Below are 14,834 nucleotides of genomic sequence, written 5' to 3'. Positions count from 1 at the left end.
GAATATGTTTTTTAATTTCAACAATAAACTTTTTTTTGTTTGATTCTTCGAGGTTTCGAGCAATTGAGAAGTACTGTAATTCAGTACTGTATCAAGCAGCTATCAACCTGTTGTCTGTACTAAACCCTCGGGCGTTCGACAGACATTCACCCCTTTCCAAAAACGTATTCGTCCAGGCGTCGCTTCCCCCTGTGGCGTATCCCAGACATTTTTTATTGAAAATGAATTTTAGGGTGTCGTGTCGGAACTATCCATTTGAAACAGACATTCACCATTTGAAGTAGATGTGTTCGTCCCGACGTCGTCATTCAAAAGTTGATCTTCTGAGGAGGCGTGACCACAGATAGCAGATTGACAGCTGCATTAACGATCCTTACATGGACAAGAACGATAAAATAAATTGAACATAAGCCCCGTCCCTTCCGGAATCAAGTTAAAACTGGTCTATAAAACGGGTTCCTGTTTCAAGAAACACCCTTCACCAAAAACCCATGATATCACCGAATTGCCGCCTACGGACCCCTCCGTAAAAGATGGATGCCCCTAAAGAAAATTGCCTCCATCTGATGCTATTACCAAACTAGACACTTGTAGACGACACGGCTGCCTCCATAACTCCCCCATGAATGCCATCATCAAATTACCTCACGACACGCCACTAGGTGGGGCTGCTCTACAGCCGTGGGTTAGGTAGATCAACAGATTCGGTAATTTGATGAGGTTAAACATCATTTAAAGCAATGATAGCCTATATTAAGGCTTCCCTGACCGAATCGACGAATGTAGTCCTAGTGAATTGCTCCGCAAGAACAATATTTCAAAGTGATAACGCCTATAGGTCGATTGACGACTAAGGGTGTTTGGACGTGTAAACACAACAGCTCATTTTAACAAAATTATATATTATACTCTGAAATCATTAAAAATCAATATGGCAGCTATGCAAAAATAGCACCTCTGATATATATATATATATATATATATAATATATATTATATATAATATATATATATATATATATATATATATATATATATATATATATATATATATATATATATATATATATATATATATATATATATATATATATATATATATATATATATATATATATATATATATATATATAATACCGCGTGGTCCTGTCCTGGATCGTAAATAAGCCAGGTTGACTGAAAACCCCGCTGCAGTTAAAGCTACAATGAACGTTTCATCTTCAGACTAAATAAATATCCAGACGGGCATTTGGACCAGGGCGGATCCGGAGGCTAATTTTGAAGGACTTGTCACATCCCAAAATTGCGCTTCGATGATGTCCGCAAAGTCAATAATATACGGGCATTACCGCTCTGAAATGTACCGTTTATCTTTGATGACGAAAAAAAGCAAGAGGCACTAAAAGAATTTGATGTACAAGTCTCAAACTGCCCCCTGGATCCGCCCCTGTGGATCCCTCAGGACTTCACTCACAAGACATTAAATATCTAATCAGCGCTGTTTCAAAAAAAGTGATCGCCCGGGCTTCACGCAGCGAACTGAAACCGCACAAAAATACGCAAAAATGCAATCAAATGTTAACGACACCTTTTCGCAAAACATCGTAATAAGAGTGTTCAGTTACTATCACTGAGCTATTTCAACCCGACCCGCTCGGCTATTATCGGATAACAATATGATATTACATATACACGTAGGTACATTCGTATATATCGTATCGGTAAAAAATAGACGTCTGCTCTTCAGTAGCGCGCATTCTGAAGCAGGTGACCTGATTATACGGGAAATATTAAACCTGCCCACAGAATGGTGTTCATTGAAAGGCCTACTTGTCTTTAGTAGCGGTACGGTACAAACTGATTGCGCGTTTCATCGGAACCGGAAGATCGTTGATATATTTGTAGTGTACTGAATTGAGTATTGTGAGCATTTTCATTTACCCCGAGATGTGGCGGGGAGAGGGAGTTCAGAAAGGGGAGAGAGGCGGGAGAGGGAGTTCAGAAAGGGGAGAGAGGCAGGAGAGGAGAGAGAGGGCGCGAGAGGGAGTTCAGAAAGGGGAGAGAGGGAGAGAGAGGGCGCGAGAGGGAGTTTAGAAAGGGGAGAGAGGCGGGAGGAGAGAGAGGGCGCGAGAGGGAGTTTAGAAAGGGGAGAGAGAGGGTGCGAGAGGGATTCAGAAAGGGGAGAGAGGCGGGAGTGTAAGGGAATAGCGAGCTGTAGGAAATAAAAGGGGACGATAAAGACGCGAAGGTAGAGAGTGGAGAGAGAGGAGAGGGAGGGAGAAAGAAGAGAGGGAGGGGAGAGGGGGAGAGGGGAGAGAGAGGGGGAAGTGAGAGAGGACAGTAAGGGGAGTACGAGACAGGAATATCATTCAGTAAAATTACTGGCTGCTGCGTAAAATAGAACTCTAGTTCGCTTTTGACGATTGAAGAGTCTTAACAAATTTGTCCAATATCTGAAAATCTCTTTAGACAGACATAAAAAGTTCTCCATCAAACAAACAACGCGCGCAGCTACTATTCCGCTTCTCTGAAAACTAGTTCAAGCGTCGAACGTAATTAGAAAACAGAATCAGCATATACAAAAGAGGGTAGCAGTTTGTAGACATAGGAAATTTCATCAAGTTTTTATCAAGAAACCCGCCAATAATGTAAGTATCAACCTGCGGTCTGGACCCGCAGCCCTCGTAGCTACAATCATTCATTCACATTCTGCGCAATTTCAACTACACAGACACCAGACATCTATTTTATCAGCATTAGTTCAGAGAGTGATCATGAAGACTTCGTACTACAGTGGCGAGGGTCTCTCTGAAGCGGTGATTCCGCACAGGTTCATCGCTGGATGAAGCGTTGGTCGCAGTATATAGAAATGAATAATCATCCAGATTGTCGAATGTTCGCGAAAATGAATTTCGAATTTCGTCGAATTCGTCAGAACTCGGTACTAGCGAGGAACTGACGATGGAATGAATCCAGGTCGATCTCGGGAACTAGCGTTTCCATGACGACGTCTAACAGACAGTAGATCAGATGCCTGAAAAAAAAAATGTTTTTTCTTATCGGATACAAGAACAGATAACAATCGATAGCTTTTGTCTCCTTTTTGATGAGATCTACCCTGTAGATCACTTTTTCTAAAACCATGATCAAGCTCATCCTCGCTTGCCAGGGATTGATTGCCTACCACCGAAGCTCACGCCAACGCAAACCCTTCATTGGTCGATAACATTGCCCGAGGTTTCTTCGGCGGACGGGTTGCCACTAAGCAGCCACCGTGCCCCCTTGATATGCCTTGAAATCAGACAATGCCTCTGGTGAACAAATACAGAAGCCAGTCACCTTGAAACAATCATAGGTCTATCCCCAGTTTTGTACTGCGTGGCAGAATCCATATACCGGCAGGTTCGAATCCCTATAGCTGAAGGATGCTACATCAAGGGATCATTCATTTAGCATTAAGTATTACAGTACGCAATTACCCCTCTCCCTCCCCTAATGTGTACATAAATGAATGACCCCCCCAGAAAATGGTAGGTATCACTTGGACAGGTTGACCGGTATTCACTTACCGATTCAGACGTTCATTATCGAATGAACTAACCGCGGTGTCGATACAATGGTCGTATTGAACCGAACCGAACAACCACGGCAGAACGGACGGCAAAAAATCGACCAGCGTTCGCCTGGCTTTACATCGCAGCTGCAGCCTGTCGAGATCGGTCATCGCCGTGGCGTCGGTCTCCTCGGAATCGCCGCCCGGTGGCCATATTACTTCTCGTAATAACGTCGTATATTTCACCCAACTCTGCAGGTCGGTCAGGTCTGAGATCTTCTCGCATAGATAGCTGAAATTCGATTGAAAAGAACAAATTGAATAAGAATTATGCGAACCATTTCAGCAATTAACCTAAATACGAGCTTCTTCGCAGAATTAACTTCAGTAAAAGAAAATCCAAAACTGGCCTTCAGTGTTGTAAGATTGACAATAGAACCAAAATGAGCCGAGACTGGCCTCATTAAATTGTGGCCTTCAGAAGACCCATAATGGGCTTAAATGCAAGCCTTGATCTTTCGACTGGTGTCATACATGTTGGTAAACTTTTTTACTCAGCCCGTTGTTAATAGCCCCTTCCTTACTACTTAATTAGTGCTTTATAGACAATAAGCAGGAGGTGATTGGATAGTCTCTCTATCACCTCCCTGGTAAGTCAACAGTTCCTTCACTAGCCAATACATTTCAATAATAATAGGCCTTCTGTGTCTGTGTGCTTGCATCTAATCTAAATTACATCTACAATGACCAGTGGAAACAATGAGCTGAATTGAGCTACTAACTTTAACACAATTCAAAGGAATATAAAAACCCATTATGATGTTTCACATACAGCATCACATTCAAAAACGATCCTAAAATTTTTTACGGAGATGATATCCAGAATTTAAGGGGTATTTTAGGGGCCTGAGGGTTAAAAGCCAGAATTTTAGGGTATTTCTCCCCTAAAAAATGGAATTCCGGAATTTTAGGGTATTTTAGGAATTTTAAGGGCTGTAGGAACCATGCATTTAGGTGTGGTCCACCCTATGGGTGACACCCAATTTGGCTCTGGACCATTCCTTTCTATAGAGCGTCATATCAATATTTACATCATTATGTTTGTTAAAATGTATAACTTTCCATGATATAACTATTACGTATTGTGTATAACTTGTATGAACGTATGGATGAAATAAATTACAAATTACTACACTATAGCCGTGATCACACGGAGACGATTTAACGCGGGCCAAATTGGCACTGATCAGGCTCGAGCCAAATTGGCACGGATCAGACTCGAGCCAAATTGGCACTGATCAGGCTCGAGCCAAATTGGCACGGATCAGACTCGAGCCAAATTGGCACTGATCAGACTCGAGCCAAATTGGCACTGATCAGGCTCGAGCCAAATTGGCACTGATCAGACTCGAGCCAAATTGGCACTGATCAGACTCGGGCCAAATTGGCACGGATCATTCGAGCCAAATTTGGCGCATGCCTAATTAGAGAACGCGTTCACACGTAAACAACTCATTCGATAATAAACAATGCTTAAACAAAGCAAAGTGGATCATTTCCGAAAGCAGTTGCAATTCAAAAGCAATCATTGTCCCGTGCTAGATTTGGCTCGGCCCTGGTCAAACGCTTTCGGTCGGGCCAAACAGACACGTGTGAACAGTTGGCCCGGGTTCAAAAACGCTCGTGTGACCACGGCTATTGTGCCAGTTATGAAGCCGAATTCGCAGTTTTTGGTCAGGCCCATTTGGCACCCGTGACCAGGTGTGTGTGCCAAAACGCTCGTGTGATCGCGGTTATGAGACGCGGAGGTTTTTTTCCGCGACACTTACCACTCAACAACGTGCGCTAAGGTAACGTCGAACATTTGTAGAATTCGCTCTTGTAGCAAAAAACATTGTTGACCCTGAGTTAAAACACTGGCGAGTTCTAGTATGGAATGTATCACAGGCGCTGAATCCACTTCTGAAAAAAAAAACCGGAAAATAATCCTGAAAAAATTATCGATTACATCATTTGGATAGATTTACAAAACAATAAGTCTGAAATGAATAAAATCCCACAATAAATTAATTAATGATAAAACGTTTATTTTGAAAACATATGAGAAATATTTCTCATATGTTTTTAAAATAAACATTTTATCATTAATTAATTTATTGTGGGATTTTATTCATATCGTTTTATCACGTGATCTTCAATTGATTCAATAAGTCCATCGACAAATATAACCGTGTCGATTTTCGGGAAAGCGTAATTCTTGTGAGACGCTCGCATCGAAGGGACTGCTCCCTTAGAAAATTACGTAGACGCGAGCGAGGTTTTTGACATCGAGTGAAAATTATTTGCGAACTGGCCTCGAATCGAATTCGAAAGCGTACAATTCGAACGAGAACTAAAGACAAATTGTTACCAATGAGTGAAATCGTCGCTGTCCCGTCCGGGTCCACCCCCAGCTGGAAACCCATACGGAGCTTGAGTTTACCTTTGATTGATAAATTTTCTGTCGCTCCTGACTCGTCTGTTGTTCTGTCTGCTGTTCCGGCCGCTGTTCCGTCTGCTGTTCCGGCTGCTGTTCCGACCGCTGTTCCGGCCGCTGTTCCGACCGCTGTTCCGATTTGCGATTCTTCAGCGTCTAAAAACACGTCTTCGTCGTCGACGTTTTCGATCTCGGTTTCCGCGGCGATATCCGACGATTGTTCTCGTATTTTCGAAGAAGAATCGACGGAACAGTCGGAAATCTTCGAGTGCGTACGATCCATAGCAACCATCATATCCATAGCAACGACAGAATCTAACGAATGCGCCGATATATCGAATGAGTTGCTAGGATACAGGTTGCTATCGGTTACATCGCGGAATATGACTGCAGAATTTAATTCTTCCTCGTAGTTTGCATTGCTAAGCAACTTGCTGGCTCTCATTTCATTGTTTACGAGTGCTAAGCAACTGTCCAGAGTATCCTCTACGTTATATTGCCAATTCTAAAAAGTAAGAATATCAGGCGCCAATATAAAAAGAAGGTAAGCATATCAGAACCAATGACCTCATAACTTAAGGTACCAATCTAGGTGCCAATATAAAAGGATATGAAACATCATTTCACTATTCAACGCCCCCTGGTGAACATAATAACAACCATTGACCTCGTAACTCACTATAAACATTACCAACAAATTATAAGCCGTTACATGTTCACTATAAACAAATACAATGTCGTGAGCAATAATTTGAACAATTTAAACGAATTAGGCCAATTTTTCCTCCAAACCCTGAACATTTTATTGCGCCACAGGGACCTGACACATAAAGTTTTTGACCCCAGTACCTAGGATACTGGGGTCATAAACTTTTTGTGCCAGGCCACTGTGTATTTTGCATAGAAATGAGTCGAAACTGTAAACTTCTAAAAGCCTTTTCGAATCCATAAACCAGTTGGTATTTTACGTAGGTAATTACAGGCCGATATTAATTAAGGAGTTAATTACCATATTCGTTAGCGCCCCGAACTCTAACTTCAGTTGATCTTCATCCGAAGTTAACGCGGTCAAGTCTTTACTGCTCGGTTTCTTCAGTCGAGAAATCAATACGTTATTGTTGATCATATTCGGGGAGGCGTGGTCTAACACTGCCGTCGACAGCTTGTCAATCATTCCCGACATTGTGCGTGCGATTACCTGAAATACAGTGCCTTCATATAAACACAACGTTTTTATATACAGCCTTTCTGATGAGATTACTGACTTCATGAATCCTGCTTTGACATCAACAGAATGCCTTTGTAAGGTACCTAACAGAATACCTTGGTAAGGTACCTATCAGAATACCTTGGTAAGGTTCCTATCAGAATACCTTGGTAAGGTACCTATCAGAATACCTTGGTAAGGTTCCTATCAGAATACCTTGGTAAGGTACCTATCAGAATACCTTGGTAAGGTTCCTATCAGAATACCTTGGTAAGGTAACTATCAGAATACCTTGGTAAGGTACCTATCAGAATACCTTGGTAAGGTTCCTATCAGAATACCTTGGTAAGGTGACTATCAGAATACCTTGGTAAGGTACCTATCAGAATGCCTTGGTAAGGTAACTATCAGAATACCTTGGTAAGATACCTATCAGAATACCTTGGTAAGGTACCTATCAGAATACCTTGGTAAGGTACCTATCAGAATGCCTTGGTAAGGTTCCTATCAGAATGCCTTTGTAAGGTACCTATCAGAATACCTTGGTAAGGTACCTATCAGAATACCTTGGTAAGGTACCTATCAGAATACCTTGGTAAGGTTCCTATCAGAATACCTTGGTAAGGTACCTATCAGAATGCCTTGATAAGGTTCCTATCAGAATACCTTGGTAAGGTAACTATCAGAATACCTTGGTAAGGTGACTATCAGAATACCTTGGTAAGGTAACTATCAGAATACCTTGGTAAGGTTCCTATCAGAATACCTTGATAAGGTACCTATCAGAATACCTTGGTAAGGTTCCTATCAGAATGCCTTGGTAAGGTAACTATCAGAATACCTTGGTAAGGTACCTATCAGAATACCTTGGAAAGGTACCTATCAGAATACCTTGGTAAGGTTCCTCTTTCAGAATATCTTGGTAAGGTACCTATCAGAATTCCTTGGTAAGGTGACTATCAGAATGCCTTTGTAAGGTACCTATCAGAATACCTTGGTAAGGTACCTATCAGAATACCTTGGTAAGGTAACAATCAGAATACCTTGGTAAGGTTCCTATCAGAATGCCTTGGTAAGGTAACTATCAGAATACCTTGGTAAGGTACCTATCAGAATACCTTGGTAAGGTACCTATCAGAATGCCTTGGTAAGGTTCCTATCAGAATGCCTTGGTAAGGTACCTATCAGAATACCTTGGTTAGGTACCTATCAGAATACCTTGGTAAGGTACCTATCAGAATACCTTGGTAAGGTACCTATCAGAATACCTTGGTAAGGTAACTATCAGAATACCTTGGTAAGGAACCTATCAGAATACCTTGGTAAGGTTCCTATCAGAATGCCTTGGTAAGGTAACTATCAGAATGCCTTGGTAAGGTTCCTATCAGAATGCCTTGGTAAGGTACCTATCAGAATACCTTGGTAAGGTTCCTATCAGAATACCTTGGTAAGGTAACTATCAGAATACCTTGGTAAGGTTCCTATCAGAATACCTTGGTAAGGTACCTATCTGAATACCTTGGTAAGGCACCTATCAGAATACCTTGGTAAGGTACCTATCAGAATGCCTTGGTAAGGTACCTATCAGAATACCTTGGTAAGGTTCCTATCAGAATACCTTGGTAAGGTAACTATCAGAATACCTTGGTAAGGTTCCTATCAGAATACCTTGGTAAGGTACCTATCAGAATACCTTGGTAAGGTACCTATCAGAATACCATGGTAAGGTACCTATCAGAATGCCTTGGTAAGGTAACTATCAGAATACCTTGGTAAGGTAACTATCAGAATACCTTGGTAAGGTACCTATCAGAATACCTTGGTAAGGTACCTATCAGAATACCTTGGTAAGGTACCTATCAGAATACCTTGGTAAGGTTCCTATCAGAATACCTTGGTAAGGTTCCTATCAGAATACCTTGGTAAGGTAACTATCAGAATACCTTGGTAAGGTACCTATCAGAATACCTTGGTAAGGTAACTATCAGAATACCTTGGTAAGGTTCCTATCAGAATACCTTGGTAAGGTACCTATCAGAATACCTTGGTAAGGTTCCTATCAGAATACCTTGGTAAGGTACCTATCAGAATACCTTGGTAAGGTTCCTATCAGAATACCTTGGTAAGGTACCTATCAGAATGCCTTGGTTAGGTACCTATCAGAATACCTTGGTAAGGTACCTATCAGAATACCTTGGTAAGGTACCTATCAGAATACCTTGGTAAGGTAACTATCAGAATACCTTGGTAAGGTTCCTATCAGAATACCTTGGTAAGGTACCTATCAGAATACCTTGGTAAGGTACCTATCAGAATACCTTGGTAATGTTCCTATCAGAATACCTTGGTAAGGTACCTATCAGAATGCCTTGGTAAGGCACCTATCAGAATGCCTTGGTAAGGTACCTATCAGAATACCTTGGTAAGGTACCTATCAGAATACCTTGGTAAGGTACCTATCGGAATACCTTGGTAAGGTACCTATCGGAATGCCTTGGTAAGGTACCTATCGGAATACCTTGGTAAGGTACCTATCAGAATACCTTGGTAAGGTACCTATCAGAATACCTTGGTAAGGTACCTATCAGAATACCTTGGTAAGGTTCCTATCAGAATACCTTGGTAAGGTTCCTATCAGAATACCTTGGTAAGGTACCTATCAGAATACCTTGGTAAGGTTCCTATCAGAATGCCTTGGTTAGGTACCTATCAGAATACCTTGGTAAGGTACCTATCAGAATACCTTGGTAAGGTAACTATCAGAATACCTTGGTAAGGTACCTATCAGAATACCTTGGTAAGGTTCCTATCAGAATACCTCGGTAAGGTACCTCTTTCAGAATGTTTTATCTTATGTCTCTTTGCAACCCCCATCATTGAATACCAGAAAATATCACAAAAATATATCCAAAAGGTGTGGTTTCACTTTTTATTGATTTTACGGATTTCTCGTTTACAAATAGATACATCAATATGCAGCACAGAGCTGCTAGTCCGGTGAATGTTGAATCGACCCTGCCGCATCTCGCATTACGAGTGACGTAAAAGAATAAGTAAAATTCACAACACCGACGCCAATAAAAATGGCCGAGTATCCGATAAACGGTTGCACAGCGCCCAATATCAACATCAGTATGATAGCTACGACACGCGATATAACGGCATCTATTGCATAAATAGTCTCGTAATAACCGTTAAATTTCTCATCGGCGACATCGGACAACCAGGAAAAGTAGAAACTATTCTCGAGGGCGAACGACAACGCACGAAGATTATCCGCAGCGAACGCTTGCCAGATGTATCGCGCAAACGGGTACGACGCGAATGAGATCGTCGCCATCGCGCAATAACCGACGAAATAAATCCGACGATAATTTCTAGTTTTCGCCACCAATAAGCCGAGTACGTTCGTGCTAATTATAAATATCGTCGTCGATAAGAACACGATCGTTCCTAGCTGCCGATGTTTCGCGTCGGGTAAGACCCGCTCGACCAACAAAGGCGCGAACTCGTAATGGACATTCGCGCTAACGATGAAGATACTTCTCAGCCGGAAAAGAACGATCGTTTGGGTATCGGTCAACATCGCTTTTATCGGGTCGAGGTGGATGCGTTTTTCCTCGAGCGTTTCGGCAATGTTATTCTCAATTTCGACGAAAGCGCGAAATACGGCAGCTATCACCAGAAGGCCGAAAAGAGAGAAAAACGGTACGGCGCATCCGATCCATTGTATCTCGTACAGACTCAACGAATATCCGTACCGAGTACCCGTAAGGTTACAACTATACACGATCGCTAAAGCTAGAACTCGCGAGGCGTCGTTTCGAAAAGCGACGGCCACCATAGTCGATCCGGCGTTGAGAACGAACGCCCGCGAAAGTCCGACGAACGAATGTAGAATCGTCAACATCCACCAGACGGGCGCGAACGCGGAGACGAGCGTGCCGACGAGTCCGAATACGATACCGAACCAGAACGAATATACGTGGCCGTACTTGAACGTCAGTCGACCGCAGATAATACTCCCGACCACCAATCCGACTTCAAATACAGCTTTAGTAATGGCTACATTCTCGGCGATATGACGATCCGTAAACGACGAGTTATTGCGAAATCCACCTTGCATCTCGGAAACGACGGCTACTATTGTTCCCGATGACATGTTGACGATAAGCAACACGAAGCTCACGATTCCGACAATAACTATACGGTTCGCCTGACAGCGGATGTTACAAGAAAATCCTCGCGACGATTGCCCCCGCTCTCGCGTCTCAAATCTACTAACGTTCTCGGACAAACTGCCGTAATCGGCGTCTGCTAAAGTCGCGTCTTTTTCGAACAAACTTTCCTTCATATTTTATCATCAAGTTTCACAAAACCTCTCAATCGATTCAACTTTGTAGTAAGCGTAGATATCTTCACATCGATATCAAACCAAATAATATCCGTATGAAATTCTTATAAAGTCATAGGTTAAAAATGATTGTCTTAAAAGGCATTTCACAATGAATCCATTCATGCCACATGACAAACACTTGCGTAGTAAGTTAAAAACCAGTTTTATAATATTGTTTAACATAGTATACAACCAGTACGCAATGTTTGCCTTTCATATATTTTGGCGACCAATGAGGGCATAAAAAGTGCATCAAAACAACAGAATCATATAGTTTTGAATAAGGAACAGTGATCTCGCAAAAACACCACACAAATTCAACGGATCTGCCAGACTACGAAATTTCGTTTTTCTATCTATTCTGTTGGTGCAGGATTTTACTATCCTGTGCAGTATGTGTTCAACGCCAGCTCCTGTCTATCATCTAGGATTGAAGCTAACGTCTACATCAACAGGAATATTGACAAAATTAGGGTAAAGTTCTGATGAAATTCTGCGAGTTCATCTAATCATCGGTGCCCAAACAATTTTGCCTCATATTCTGGCAAATTGGCCTCAAATCAGGTATGTATGGAAACGTCCAAATGAAATTGTCACCAATGACTATGTAAGGGCCTAAAATGTACATCGAAACAACAGAATCATATAGTTATAAATAAAGAAAAGTGATCTCACAAAAACACCACAAAATTCAACGGATTTGCTTGATGATATCAATGCTAATAATAATAATGCTAATAATAATAATGCTAATTAATAATAATGCTAATAATAATAATGCTAATTAATAATAATGCTAATTAATAATAATAATAATAATAATAATAATAATAATAATAATGCTAATTAATGCTAATAATAATAATGCTAATTAATAATAATAATAATAATAATAATAATAATAATAATAATAATAATAATAATAATAATAGTAATGATAATAATAATGCTAATAATAATAATAATAATTATAATCATTATTATTATAATCATTATTATTTTTATTATTATTTTAATCATTATAATGATAATAATAATGATTTAAGTACTCTACATGAAATATAAAGCATCTACTTCAGATATCACTACTTCAGATATGTCCCACGGACACACATACCCTAGCTGGAGACTCCGCTGGTTTCTTAACGAACGCCAGACCCGCGTCGCGACCGTACGCCAAAAACTCCTTCACTTCGGAACTCAACGCTAACGTTTCAATACTGACTATTTGCTGTAAAAAAAAGAAAAAACAGGAAAAAATAACACGAATTATCGACTGATCATTAAGATTATACCTAAATACCTGGTCAGCATTGCCTAAGAATTGCCTAAAGATTGCCTAAAGATTGCCTAAGTCCGCGCAAATGGACTAAAAACCATAATAAGGGCACAATACTTGTAAGAAATAGAGTACGTTACTGGGTCGGTTCTCAACGAGGGTAACTCGCGAGTCCAGTTCATTTTTACCTGTAAATATTTCTCTAAAAATGATTGTCTTTGTTTGATTAAAACGTTGTCCATTTTGGCGAACGGCAACGTCAGCCATTTCGACGGAGCTTTTATGCCTAGAAAAAAAAAAAAAACAAAGTAATACACCGCACATCAGACAGGGCTGATCAATCCGCAGCCCGGAGGCGCCCTCTTCAGATATTATTCATCAGATGAGCAGGCGACAACTTTACGCCACTATTTTTTGCCATGGGCCATTCGGGCAAATTTGTATATTATACATTTGTAGATATTGGCCTCGTGGGTAGCCGATGAAAGTTTCAATCAATATCAATCAAAACACCATGAACCCAATCATGAAATACTATATACCTAGCAGGTGTACTAGGATTATCATTGATTTAAGGTATAATTTCATTAGGCCTAATACTATAGGCCTAGCAGTAGTACACCTAGGTGCAGTGTACTACTGCTAGGCCTATAGTATTAGGCCTAGCAGTAGTACACCTCGGTGCACTAGGATTATCTTTGATTTTACATACAGTGTTTTCAATAAGAAATTAACAAGCCAGGTCCCTTTGAAAAACAGGAGGGTCCCATGATATGTCACAGTCCCGGAAATGAAAGCTGGTTTGAAAAAACAGGTCCTCAACCCACGACAGACGGGTCTGGGACCTGGGACCTGGCTCTTATTGAAATCACTGACATTTTATTTCATTAGGCCTAGTAAAGGCCAGTAAGGTTGAAGCCAGTCTAAGTTTACAGGGACCGATTTTACAGACTGGTATTACCTTTAACCCGGGGGCTAACTCAATTCATTTTCAATCGATTTAACCCCTGGCTTGAAGGTAATACCAGTCTATAAAACCGGGCCCGGGTTTCTTTACCTCTGAGTAGTTTTTTATATTTACGATGATCTTCTAATCGTTCTTGTAAGATGACGAATTCCCGAAATCTGCGTTTAACAGTTTTACTGATGAGAACGGGCGCCTCGCGGTCTTCGGTTCGATGCCAGCTTTCATACTAAACAAAAACAAAACATAAATCTGTGATTTCTGATTGGCTTATAATGACATCACCTGAAATGCGCGTGTAGCTGCGCACTCGGTCTACACTGGTTTCAATAAGAGCCAGGTATCTCAGAACCGTCTGTCATTGTTTTCATTATATGATGATTTGGAATCTGATGATTCCGATTTCGAAGGATTTTAAATTTAGATGTTTTCAGGACAGCACGTGCAAGTAATATCATAAAGAATTCATTGTTTATTTTCCTCTATTCTTCAACGAGAGGTTTTGTCTACTGTGGACTTAACTGCTTGAGTGCTACACCAACTCTGAGGAAACCCTAAGAGTGTTTGTGCATTTAATCGATCGACTATAAGACTAACTAGAGCATGCTGATACAGTTTGAGCTGGCAGGTTTGACTAGTCTGCCATCTAGTGGAAATTTATCGGATTACACGCAGATGACAAGTAGAGCAGCTTCAAACACTAGATTTTGAACACGTGCTAGGCCTATTTCCCAGTCGGTAACCAGTCTAGCATCTGAGGTTTAGTTTCACGATCGGATATTTTCACGAACCACATCATCCCTAACGTTGGTATAAGCCTATCTGATTATAAAAGCTTACCACCAACGATTAGGTAACTAACTAGCCTATTTCCACGCATATAAAGAATACAAAAAATACTAAAAATTGCACAAATTCGGTATCCTTAACCCTTTCAGTGCTGACTAATCAATACCCTAT

At 40.8% G+C, this 14,834-nt stretch overlaps 1 protein-coding gene across 1 annotated transcript in view; it reads right to left on the bottom strand.

The window, feature by feature from the left end:
- Positions 1-1,140: 1,140 nt before the first annotated feature.
- LOC141909989 (uncharacterized) overlaps positions 1,141-14,834 on the bottom strand; it is a 16,021-nt gene continuing 2,327 nt past the window's right edge. Inside the window, exons 2-9 of the mRNA XM_074800678.1 lie at positions 13,968-14,103; positions 13,099-13,196; positions 12,749-12,862; positions 7,038-7,226; positions 6,035-6,533; positions 5,382-5,514; positions 3,569-3,844; positions 1,141-3,033 (exon numbers count right to left, since the gene is read on the bottom strand). Of these exons, the coding sequence (XP_074656779.1) occupies positions 2,931-3,033; positions 3,569-3,844; positions 5,382-5,514; positions 6,035-6,533; positions 7,038-7,226; positions 12,749-12,862; positions 13,099-13,196; positions 13,968-14,103 (1,548 nt within the window). The 3' untranslated portion in view covers positions 1,141-2,930. The remainder of the gene's footprint in view (positions 3,034-3,568; positions 3,845-5,381; positions 5,515-6,034; positions 6,534-7,037; positions 7,227-12,748; positions 12,863-13,098; positions 13,197-13,967; positions 14,104-14,834) is intronic.

This window comes from Tubulanus polymorphus, chromosome 8 (genome assembly GCF_964204645.1).
Source record: "Tubulanus polymorphus chromosome 8, tnTubPoly1.2, whole genome shotgun sequence".
In the NCBI taxonomy this organism is placed as follows: domain Eukaryota; kingdom Metazoa; phylum Nemertea; class Palaeonemertea; order Tubulaniformes; family Tubulanidae; genus Tubulanus; species Tubulanus polymorphus.
This window is presented reverse-complemented; position numbering and strand designations above follow the sequence as displayed.